Source organism: Polypterus senegalus, chromosome 17 (genome assembly GCF_016835505.1).
Source record: "Polypterus senegalus isolate Bchr_013 chromosome 17, ASM1683550v1, whole genome shotgun sequence".
NCBI classification, from domain to species: Eukaryota; Metazoa; Chordata; class Cladistia; order Polypteriformes; family Polypteridae; genus Polypterus; species Polypterus senegalus.
The window spans coordinates 99,383,068-99,396,014 of NC_053170.1; the positions used below are offsets into that span (position 1 = coordinate 99,383,068).

The 12,947-nt window shown below is 48.4% G+C and overlaps 1 protein-coding gene across 3 annotated transcripts in view; it reads right to left on the reverse strand.

Moving 5' to 3' along the window:
* The window catches only part of LOC120517100 (putative uncharacterized protein MYH16), a 117,264-nt gene that overhangs the window by 56,939 nt on the left and 47,378 nt on the right, over window positions 1-12,947 (reverse strand). For all 3 annotated transcript variants that reach the window (XM_039739200.1, XM_039739199.1, XM_039739201.1), the window contains one exon: window positions 2,248-2,334. In XM_039739200.1, the coding sequence (XP_039595134.1) occupies window positions 2,248-2,334 (87 nt within the window). The remainder of the gene's footprint in view (window positions 1-2,247; window positions 2,335-12,947) is intronic.

Sequence of the window (12,947 nt, forward strand, 5' to 3'; positions counted from 1 at the left end):
ACCCTCCACGATGACGCCACTTCTGGCTGTGGTGCCCGTGATGACAGCACTTCTGCTTCCACTTTCCATGATGATGTCCCTTTCCGGTTCTAACACCCGTAATGATGTCACTTCTGGTTCTACCCTCCGCGATGACGTCACTTCCTATCCAGACCATTAAAGCCGCCATCTTTGCCACATGTCATCAGTTCAGTTTGGGGCTCTGACTCGTGAACATCTCCTGGTTATTCCACCCTTTTGCAGCCAGGGCACATCAACACAGACGTGACCTTTGACTCTTATCGCGCTTCACAATTCTGTTTTCCAGCTAACGAATTCTCGGGGGCGTCTTTTTTTTTAACTTCGGCTTTGTTTCGCATTTCGGAGTGGTCACTCTCTGATCGTCTCCCTCTTTCTCCGTCTTCCTCATTTTGTTTTTTGCGGCCTCATTTCCTGCTTTCAACACCCGTCTTTCTGACGTGACTCCGCCATAACGGCCTTAATTTAGAAGGCCACTTCACGTGGCAAACGCACACAAGCCATGTTTATGAAGAAGTAACTTGAAAAATTCTGAAGTCATCCTTTAAGCTGGGAGGGCCCGTCATGCATGTGTGTGTGTGTGTGTGTGTACGACGGTTGATCGTAATCTCCACCATGAACGGCCTGTCTGGGATTCCTTTGATAAAGTGACCACATAACGGGGGCCGCAGTCACACCTTTCAGTGCCAACAGCGCCCGTGGTGCGTCACCTCAAGTGACGAGCTGACACCTAGTGGTCCGTCATCGCCGGCCTGTTGATTGGTTTTGGGTGACTTTCTTCATCTCTAAAAATAAAACAAAAAAACCTCCGGCTAACCTTACTGTCAGCTTTTGGGGGGGGGCTTGGGGGGTGACTTTGAGCCAAATGAGCCTGATTTTCAGCAGCCGCTTCAAGACGTTACGTAAATGAGGAGCTGCTACAGCGACGTGGACGGCTCTACGGCGATCACAGATTGCATGTTTAGGAGGCGATGACTGCTGCCAAGCATTTCAGGGCAGTGAAACATCAGCTTGTCAGATCAAAGAAGTGAATAATGGGTTCAGACAGTCCATTCCTTCCAGTTGTTATGCCAAGAAAAAAAAGCAATCTCTCACTAAAAGTGTGCAAGTTGTACGTGCGGAAATCTAAACGACGCCGGTAATGAATGCTGGGCCTGAGTGGCGGAGGGGAAATTAAAATCAGGCAAAACAGTAAACACTCGCAAGAATTTCACCTGGGGGCTCCCATTACTGACTGCCATACAAACCCACTAATGAGAAAGTGCAGTATGTGCTGTAGGTGAACAGGACCCCTGTGGCCACTAGGGGACGTCACAGACCCCCCAAAGCCCAAGAGCAGCCACTCAGACTCCAGTCCAGGTTTATTGTTAATAAAACACGTGGTCTGAATGGCACGACATACAATTTTGCACGAGGACTTCCTGTTCCAAACAGAATGGTCGCCATCCACTTTATGTCATGTGGTGGGCTGTGGCAGCGAGTGGACCGACAGCTTTCTCGTTAACGGCTCAGTGTTGTGCCAGTGAGAGAACTGCCCATATACCTCTTAATGGATGCCAGGCATGGGCTGGCATCCCGGCTGGGACTTGTTTAAGAAGAACTGGAGGAGATTTGAAGGAGGATGTGGATGAGACATTGGGGCAGCTTGGCTATTAGCTAAACCAACGAGCTCGATGGACGGAATGATCTTTTCTCATTTGTCAGATTTCTTAGGATTCTTGTGTGGGTTTCCTTACCTGGCCAACAAATAGGCTGAGTGGTCTGTACCACAATTGGATACACTGCAATCCCAAAAAGATTAGATCAAGGATCCTAAACCAGCCAGGAGGAGGCAACCTTCCTGGGATATTCACCCTCCAATAAATCCCTGGGTTAAGGTACCCGTATGGGCAAAACAGCAAACACTCACAAGAATTTCTCCTGGGGGCTCCCATTACTGACTGCCACACAAATCCACTAATGAGAAAGTGCAGTAAAGTGCTGTAGGTGAACAGGACCCCCGTGGCCACTAGGGGACGTCACAGACCCCCTCCCCCAAACCCCAACAGCAGCCACTCAGACTCCAGTCCGGGTTTATTGCTAAGACAAAGCGGTTTGAATGGCACCGCATACATTTTTACACGAGGACTTTCTATTCTTCGGTTAGATCAAAGGATGAAAGAGTTCCCGAAAATGACACAGGGTCTCCCATTGGCTCAATTCGTTACAAGCCACAGGGCCTCATCTCACCTCCTCGATTTCCAGCTGGAGTTTTGCCTTCTCCTTGGTTAGCGAGTTCACTTTTTCTTCTTCTGCTTGCAGGTCCTCAAGTGCATGCTGCAAAAAAAAAAAAAAATGCCTTTTGTTATCCTTTAAATGCACTACATATGGTATACCACGCACTGATTTTATTTTATATTTCTCTTCTTTATCCTCTATGTGTTTGAAAATGCTTTTTTATTTATTTTTTAATCCACGTTAAGAGTGTCTGTCCGGTTGCTCTTTATCTGTCATTCCAACAGACGGGGCATCACAAAACATTTGTAGTAATAAAATACGTTGCATTTTTCATTCCAACAGATGGAGCATCACAAATGCATTACTTCAAACATTTGGGATGCGCCATCTACTGTATTGGAATGACAACGTACAGATGTTGCGATCCAATGTTTCACATGCAAGTCTGTTTACACCCCATGAGAATGAGGTTGAGGTTGGGGATCTCCCATTGGTGAATCTAAGATGATTCTAAGAGCAGAAATCTATCACCTGGCAACGGCAATCGCTTAGGCCAAACGCGCCGCCACCCAGTGCACGACCCACGGAACATCACGAGGCTTTGAAACCTAAACACAATCAACAGCATGTGAGCACAAATCAAATGAACACATACAGAGGAATCTGAAATGAAGAAAGACGACATAAATCATGAATCTGAACCCCAGCCAAGGGAGCAACTCCGGTGGAGATATAAGTGTGTCTCCTCCCGAATCCAAGACAATCATCAGTGAATCGAAGAAGATCGCCAGACCAGGGAGTGTAAATCTATCAGGTGGCAATGCCAATTGCACAGGCAACCCGCCGTGACCCCTTTGGTGACCCACCACAACCAGCTAGCATTATAAAGAATGGGAACTCGCGGCCCACCGGCGGCAGCCCATCAACGAAACACAGGCCGATTTAGTGGGATGGACCAAGCTAGACTGCACTCGTCACAAGGATTCCCAGGAGCTTCAGAAGAGGACAGTGGCGCCCCAAATTGGCAGTGCCAGGTGGAATATCCACAGACATGAGCGTCACTCTTTATTTAGCTGTACTCGTCACCGGTGAAACAATCCAAATATTCCAGAAAAGTCCACATTTCACGTCTTTTTCAGACCCTCTTCTGGAGTGGCATTAATGCATACGTTCAATGACAAGAGACTCAATGGATTTTGGGACCACTGCATGGGCACATATGTGCCAGGTCTACCCACCGGACATCCAACTTTGACACATCAGGTCAGCGTGGGACACTGATGCGATATCTACAAGCGTTGACCATAGGAGAAAGACCCTCTAAAAGCCAAAGGGGGTCCCTGTGGGCCTGTGGACATGTGAATGGCAGAGAAGATTATGGCTTCACAACACCAGGGTGAGGTTAAGCTGATTATGAAATAAAACTCAGCAGACATCGAAAGGTTTGCTTTGGCCTGGTCGCTTACAAGGCCATGAAGAAAAGCACCGAGACCCCCGGTAATTTGAGTTCAAGGTGTCAGGACTGGAGCAGAGCCCCCACCCCAAGGAACTCCTCGTCTAATAAAAACAGCTGGAAAGTCCTACAGGGATCTGGAAGTCTTCCAGCAGGATTCACCAGACTCCCAGCAGGAAATCCAAGAGCATTCCCACAAGTCCGGACACAACCACTCATCATGAATCTGCAGCAAGATTTATTCTGCCATAAAATCTGGAAGTGCTTCTAAAAAAATCTACAGAGCCGCATCAAACGCCGCTAACTCAGGATGGCTTCACGGCAGACAGGCCACAATTTACAACAACAACAAAAAAAAAGGTTTACACGTCAGCACCGACTTCTGAAGAACACGGAGCACTGAAAGCACCGGAGGGGAAAACGATGTTGGAATATCGCTGGCCACCGACAATGAGGACATTCGGTGAGCTTGAGGTAAAGTGGGACGGGACCACCGGCGAGTCGATAGTGTTGCCCAAGACCTCATCGCCTTGTCAGGTCCTTTACGGGTGACAACTGGACGTCAGGGAAGTCACCACTGGAACACTGGGACTCCATCCCAGAATACACAACAGTTTGGCTTGCAAGGCCTAAAGAGAACAAAAGCTTTCAGGTGGTGGAGCCGCAGACCGCTGGTAACTTTAACTGACTGCACACGCCCGGCGCCCACCACACGCAACCAACATGGAAGTGAGGGAACAGTCCTGTCCCCTTCTGCACCTCAGGCCGGGTGTTTGGCAGTGCATTGGGACAAAGGGGAGAGGTGGAGAACTTTGAGAATTGTTAACACCAGGACTGAACAAAACAAACAGAAGACAGAACCACTAGGAATGGTGGGAGACTATCCAATTCACAGGGCAAAGGGCAGTGCTGCCTGGGGGACCCCCCATCCCCCAAATGGGATAGAGCCAAGCCATTGGAAACTAAACGTAAGCGATGACAAATAAAATTTAACACATACAAACAAAAATGACCAAAGACGACACCAAACACGAATCTGAAGTGCAGCCTCACCCTGGCTGACACACGACACCCGTCACCTCGACTTGTGGGACGGACCTGCCGGTGAAGACCTGTGGTGACGTGTGGCGCTGCGGCTCTGCAGTCGGATATTAGAGCGGCTGGGGATTGAGGGGGACAGCCCCCTCTAGGGGCCATTTGGAGAAGGGCTTCTGGAATTTATTGGGACTTGTGTGCTGTACAGGAGAATGTAGACACACAGAATACACAAAGGGAACACCTGAGAGTTCACTACGAGTTGTTAACAGCATTTTACAGCACATTGTAGTTAAAAACTGAGCCCACATACAGTAAAGCTCAAGGGGGCTTTCACAGACCGCATCTCCAAACTGAAATAACGTAAGCGTTGCATCAGTTGACATGCAGTTGACATGAAGTTGACGTGCAGTTGATGTAGGGTTGAAGTTGACATGTGGTTGATACGAATTTGACGTGAAGTTGGACGTACGGCGCGCTCTCCTCGAAATGCTTGAACCAAAACTGAAATGATGAGATGCTGTTGAGGAATCGAGTGAGCCGCATGTAAAAGGAATCAGACGACTCAATCCCACCAGGCTAATTAAGAGACACAAATCAGCTCAACGTCTTTGGAACGCTGGAGGAGACCTGATTGAAAATTCCGAAGGGAACAAGTCCAGTGGACCGAGGGGGTTCAACGGGGGACACTGCTGGGGACTCGTTCAGGAGAAATTTCACACAAACGTTAGGAGGAGAACCACAGTTAGTGACCTGAGGGACCTTGAGGGGGAATTAAGTGGATAGAATGGGGGAGCTTCATAGGGCCTGTTCTCGTCCAGACTGCTCTAAAGTGAGGAAATCCGAGCCCCCGTGATGAACCCACCTAGACAGGTGGAGCTCAAGTGTTGGACCAAAGTCCTCAGAGGTATGACTCTCCGGTGCCGACTCTTTATTTGTCCGGGTTCTTGGTGGGCTCAAGCTCGTCATTGGTTACAGGTTGGTATTCCAACAAAATGGCTGAATCCAAAGAACCGGAGACCAGCGCTCTCTGCTTGGGGGCTGAACAAATTCTGTCAGGGCTGCTGGCTGCCCACACAGAATGCTAAATCCCGAAATGGAGACACTGAAGATTTATTTTGCCTGAAGATAACTACATTGCACTAACAAATCATCTTTTATGATTATACTTAAAAAAAAAAAAAATTTACTGCCATTTAGCGTTGGCGCAGAATTCGAATAACGACGCCAAGCGCCAACAGCCAAAGGCACACATTTCAGGAGCCGACTGTGGACTGTCAGGACGCTCCCAAGTCGTCCCCAAACTCAAAGAAACCAAAACAACAGTTAAATGTGTTGGAATGTAAGTGACAGAGAGACGAGCAAAGGGGACAAACCCTCAGTACGGGGGACGCTAACAATGGAGCACCAATAATGTCACAAAGTTGGCCAACTGCTCCACCGCCATTGCCACGTGATACATGTGAGGCTCCTGTCACCTCTCTCTGAACGCCAGCAAGACTAAAGAGGTGACCACTGACTTCAGGAAGCACCGGATGGATCACAGCCCTACTGAAAAGGTGGGAGGGTGGGGGGCTATGGAAAGAGTCAACAGCTCTGGGGGGCTACCATCACACCAATGATCTTAAGTGGACAGAACCCACCGCAGCAGTTGCCAAAAGGCCCATCAGTGAACTGACATTCTCAGACGTCTCAGGGAGGCTCGAAGGTGGAAGTCCTTCAAACGGCCAATGCGAGGGGACATGCGTTGTCGTCGGATGGCGGGAAGGTTGTGGGTGGTATGCCTTCTTCATCTTTGGCTGCGAATCACAGGTTTCAGTTTCTCTCTCTTAAGCACCGCACAGAATGTCGCACTGGTCACTAACTGTCTGTGTTCCTGAAAAGGCACCAGAATGGGAGCCTTCACATCCCTAAAGGGGGGTCACACCATGATGGTCTTGGGGGAGGGGCTGCCATCTGAACTGGACAAGACGGGCATTTTGTTTCCAGTGCATGCTATGCCTCTTGCTTTCAGGCTCACAGTGACGGACCCTCCAAAACACTGTTATACTTGTGCCCATCAGTGAGCCGTTTGGGTACCCCAAGTCGTCCCGCACCATGGCACGTGCAGACCCATAGTCGATAATCCAAATGTGAGGCAACAGCGGACCACATAATCTGTCCGCCTTCCCTGATGAGGGCATTCGCCGTGTCCGCGCGGTCTCGTGTGCACGATGTTGACGGCAGACCAGCTGGAGAGTCATCGGTTACGCTTGTTCTTCCCACCTTGAGCCTTTCGGCCCTTTTGTGCTTTCACGTCGACACACTTTGACGAATTTCATCAGGTCTCCCTCCCTCACTGTGCAACAACAACAGCGCAACCCCACAGCGGGGCGTCCACTCGACCTCGGCTTCCACAAGACTAATAGTAGAGGGCGGCGGCATGCGTGTTCACACTACCCATAAGCCATTGCAAAGGTGTCTACTGTGTACTTTTCGATTTACCTGGTGGTTAAGAGGAGAGAGAGAGAGAAAGAGAGAGAGAGGGAGGGGGAGGGAGGTAAGCCCTACCACCCCGGGACCCCAGAGGGCACATTTGCCAACTCTTTAGTCTCTTTTTACACCCACAGAAGGGGACAACTGACCCCACCCTGCCCGGTCCATGAGCTTTCAAAAGAAGGGGGCTTCTCATTTGAAGCGTGAACCTACAAACCCCCAGTGCTACGGAGCTCCGCCCCTGAAGCCAGACCACTCTCTAGAGCCTTTTCATTGCTGCCAAAAGTCCAAATTTTGCATGTCACGTGCCTGTGAATTTGAGCAGACGTATTGTTCTGATGGCACCCCAACATTTCATCTCGCCTCTCGTCTCACTCACGGCAGACGACACCTCGTTTTTTGAAATACCAAATTAGGGTAGCCAATGATATTCAAAGCAGGAGTTCCCAACACGTTCCCCGCCATCTCTCTGATCTCTTGTGCCAACTCAATCAGACTCCAAAACGTGAAATCCCCTCAAGTTTACGTTACCGCCAGCTTTAACAACTCAATACGCCGACGGCCACAGCGCTACCAGTGGCAGCGGTGCGCTGAAATCAACAGGCCCTCTCGCTTTGGCAGGCCATTGCCCAAGCGTGCAGATTACTGTAACCGTTAATCACTGGCAGCGCGACACCAACTCCCTCCTAGCAGACGCTAACCTTCTAAGGAGACGTTTCTAATGGGGTAATAAATCTTGCCAATCTGTACATCCCCCTGATGTTTGGCAAGCCATCTCCTCAGACATCTGCGCTTGCACGGCATGAAAGAGCCGCTCGAGTCGAGTCTGCGTGTGAAGTGTGACTGGTAGTCCCTGGAGCAGCTCGCCATACTCATCGCTGGAGCCGACAGCCCCTCCACTCCCTGCCTAGCACAACAAGCAGCCGCAACACTCTTCCTCGCTTTTGGTCAGATTCTTTGCTGTGAATTACAGACTAGACCCGTAAGCCATACTTGATACGCATGTAATCATCGCTTTGTCATTTTCTACAAACAATACAATACAATACAATACAATACAGTTTATTTTTGTATAGCCCAAAATCACACAGGAAGTGCCGCAATGGGCTTTAACAGGCCCTGCCTTTTGACAGCCCCCCAGCCTTGACTCTCTGAGAAGACAAGGAAAAACTCCCAATAAAAACCTTGTAGGGAAACGTGGCCGACGTAGACTTGACTGTGAGGTGTCACGTTCTTGAGCATTTGTCTCAAACATTTTCTTCTCTCTGGAAGGCAATGGGGGCCCGAGTCTGTTCCCGTCAATCCTGCCGACTACACTAACTGACAGTCCCGGGCACAAGCGCAATACCCAACACAATTCTTCTCCTTTTCTTTCTTTCTTCTCTTTTTCTCCTCCACACCTTCCAACTCTGGCTTCCTGAATGGAGTGTGGCGGCTTCTTTTAAACGGCACCCAGAAGTGCTCCAGGTACGCTCCCATTAGCACTCCCGGGTGTGGCGGAAATGCTGCATGGGCACCCAGAATTACCCCAGGTGTCCCCGGGTCTTCTTCTGACAGCACTCCCAAGTGTGGCGGATGTGCTGCCATTCAGGGCTCCACAATTGTCCAGGTGCCCCCTGGTAGAGGTCACAGACCCCAGCAGGCTTCCAAGCTCCAATCCCGTGGCCCCCCGATGCAAACCAGGGGGGTTGCCCGCTCTTGTCCCGGGGGAGGTGTTGTCTCTCTCCTGGTCCTTCCATCCTCAAGGTGTCCCAGTTGGGCAAAAGCCCCAGCCGTCTGCCACAATAGATACATATATATATACGTTACAGGCCAAACCAGTTTGCCAAAGTGGATGGCATGAACCCAAGTCTGAACTCGATTATCCCGAAATCACGTGGAGCTCTCAGGTCAAGCTCATTTGTCCCAGTCTGAACTAGTCTGGCCTGCAATCACACCTTACTGGGCCAAATCGATTCATCGTATTGCACTTCGGTCAAACTGGCTTGGCCTCATCTAAACTAGTTTGTACAACAATTGGGTTTGGCTGGTAACACGCAGAAACAGCATTTGGCTCTGAATGTAAGCCAACCAGGGTACTTCTGTGTAGCCCCCAAACAAGACCACTAATAATGCCCTTTATGGAACGGGTGGAGAAAGAATTGACTTGCTTGTCACTGTTTACTTTCTCGTATACGAAGTACAAGGATTGGAATCGTCCAAAAATTCAACCTCAAGATTTTGATGAATGTCGACATTTTAGACCCCCCTGAGTCTGAAAATACCACTGGAGTTCTGTCTGTCTGTCTGTCTGTGTCTGTGTGTGTGTGTGTGTGAACACGGTATCTTGAGTGCGTATTCACGTCGGTCAAACAAATTTGGCATACAAGTATTCGGTACAAAAACATCAATTTCCATCAACTTTCGAGTTATTTCCACTAACCAGAAGAGGTACTTTACCTGAAACGTTTCCCCAAAAATATTAACAATTGAATCATTTCACATCATCTTACAGTAAAGCACCACATTCTAAGTTATTATTTGTCACTTTGCATTTTTTCGAAAAACGACCGGTTTTCGAGATAATTGCAATTTTCCATTTGACGTTCAAAGGGTAATCCATACGTACATCTTTGAGAACGTTTTGCTTTACATAAACAAAATTTTGCGCATAAGTATAACATCGTACACGTCACTAAAGTCTCTTGCAACTTGTAACCCACTTCTGCTAACTGAAAGTGGTCATTTATCGGAATTGTTCACCAAAATAAAATTATTGTGGCAAATGCTTTATTCACGCAGCTGCAGAGTCCGTTTTATTCAACTTTACTTCTCTAATAATTGTTCAATATCTTATCAATTTGATTTGATTTATTGTTGGCGGTTCTTTAAAGAACATCATATAAAAATAGAATCCTTGTCTTGCAGTACAGGGAAAGTATTGTAATCGCCCAAAAATTGGATTTCGAGATTTTGATGAATCTCGATGTTTTAGACCTCCCTGAGTCAGAAATACCATTTCTGGAACTCTGTCTGTGTGTCTGTCCGTCTGTGTGTGTATAAACACGATAACCTGAGTACGCTTTCACTTGGGTCAACCAAATTAAGTACAAAACGTCAATTTCTGTTGTGAAATCAGGCGGCCCGGACACACACAGGCCGACACCGGTTCAGCCATCACCACACGTTTATTTACACTATTTACAAATAGTCAAGTGCACCGCCACCAAACCCCCCAAGTCTAGGCTCTCAATAGCCACCTTCTTCACACACAAAACACTGGGGCCTCTCCTCGCCTCCTCTGCCACGACCTCGTCCTCCTCCTCCTCACCCGACTCCAGCCTTGATTGCAGGGCGGCGGCTCCTTAAGTAGGTGGCTGATTGGTGACCACACCCAGCCACCTGCGACACTGTCAACTTTTGGCCTAGTTCCGTTAACCAGAAGTGGCACTTTACCTTTTATTCGCGCAGCTGCAAAGTTCAATTTGTTCAACTTTCATAATATATTGAAAAATAATTCGAAAAGTAATTTGATTTGCGGTTGACAGTTCTTTGAAGTGCATCATATAAAAATATAATCCTTGTCTTGCTGTACAGGGAAAGTGTTGGAATCGTCCAAAAATTTGATTTCAAAATGTTGATGAATCTCGATGTTTTAGACCTCCCCGAGTCCCAAAATACCATTTTTGTGTGTGTGTGTGTGTGTGCAAAACATCAATTTCTATCAATTTATGGGCTATTTCCGTTAACCGGCACTTTACCTTTTATTCCTGCAGCTGCAGAGTTTGATTTATTCAACTTTACTTTTCTAATAATTGCTCAATTTGTTATTAATTTCATTTGATTTGCGCTTTATGGTTCTTTAATGTCCATCATATAAAACTCTAATCATTGTCTTACGGTTTACTCCTCAAATATCGATCCCCATATCTGAGCATACGAGGGGTGACCACTCCCTTTTTTTTTTAACTGCCATGCCGTTCCTTCACATTGACATGATGTGACACGTGTGTTGGGGAGACCCCCTTCGGTGCTCGTCGAATGGCAATACCACTCCGAGTCAAGGGGTGGCGCCGTTGTCTAATGCTTCTGCTCCCTTCTCTCCAGCAGATCTGATGGTCAGCAACGGGACGATGACGGACGTTACTTCCGGGTTGCCATCCCCTGAACCCGCCGCCCCTCCCTCCCGCCTTGGCTTCCTGTTAAGGGGTTCCACTGCCATCTCGCGACAGTCGAATCAAAGTCACTTCACACTCATTTTTCCGGAGTTCACCATATGCTGATTTTCTTACCTCGTCTGTTATTTCTTGCAGTGCACGTCGTATCTGACATTTCTGCACGGCTTTAAATTTCATCTTTTACAATTCAAGCGATTTCTTAGCAAAAAGCAGAGCTATGCAGAAAAAGGCGTGCAGGCCCCAGAACATCTGCGCGTGGGTTTTCAAGAACAGAATTTGTTCTAAAAATAAACACACACACACCATAAAAAAGGCGACCATTTGGCCTGAATACGTGGGGTGGCGGTGGCTCAGCGGGACCCCAAACACAGCGGAGCGGGTGCTTGTGAATCAGCCTTAGCTTTCAGTGCAAGATGGCGGCGAGGAGGTGACGTTCATGCAGTACCTGGACACTAGGCTCGGTCTCGTCAGCTTCCACCTAAATCAAGGACAGGAAGATAAAGAGAGACAGTGAAGACGGCAGCCATGCGACTTGTTAAAGACAAGAAAATGGCGTCAATCGCCGCACCCAGAGGGCCTTTGGGCCTTCACCTTGCATTATTTCGCAAACACCAGGTGATGAGGAACGGACGTGCTGCCTCAGGCTCTGCAGCCCCTGTGTGACATTCTTGTAGTCGATGGGATGGACTCAAACAAATTCATATTAATCATAGTTTTTAAAAAAAAAAAACAAGACCCTTCGAGCGAGAGAACAGGAATCGACACGCTGTGTACCCCCAGCCGCTTATTTTGAAATCCTCACAACAAGAGGCTTTGTTAGTCTGTGCAGAGTCGTCACGCCGGGACACTTCACAAGGACAGCACAGCTGTGTGCACTGAAAGCCACACTGCCAGCTTTAATATATAACAACCTCTGTGCTAATGGGTTTTCATTCTATGGCAAATGCCATTCAAGCTCCACAGTGCCCACTACAGGACGTTGGGCCCTCAGACCACCCTCATGAAGTCTGTTTCTGATTGTTTGGTCACAGACATTCACACCATTGGCCTGCCTGCCTGCCTGCCTGCCTGCTGGAGGTCATTTTGTAGGCTCTGCCAGTGCTCATTCTGTTCCTCTTTGCCCAAAGCAGCAGGTACCGGTGGGATCTACTGATGGGTTAAGGACCTTCTACGAGGGGCCCTGTCCAGATCTCCTAGAGGAACTGCCGGTCTGTGTCCTGGAATCTCCTCCATGCACCTGAGACTGTGCTGGAAGACGCAGCAAACCTTTTGGTAATGGCACATATTGATGTGCCTGCCATCCTGGAGAGGCTGGACTACCTGTGCCAGCTCTGTAGGGTCCAGTAGCGACACTGAGCGTAGCCAAATGCAAAACGAGTGACAAAACCGATGAGGAGGGAAAAATGTCCGTGGCCTCGCTCCACCTGTTAAACCATTCACTCCTGTTTTGGGGGTCATCTCATTGTTGCCCCTCTAGGGCACCAAAGCAGCTGAAACTGATGAACAAGCCCCTCTGCTACTTAACTGACCAGATCAACAGCCCAGAGGTTTCATTGACTTGATGCTATACTCGGATTAAAAAGAGTTCCTTT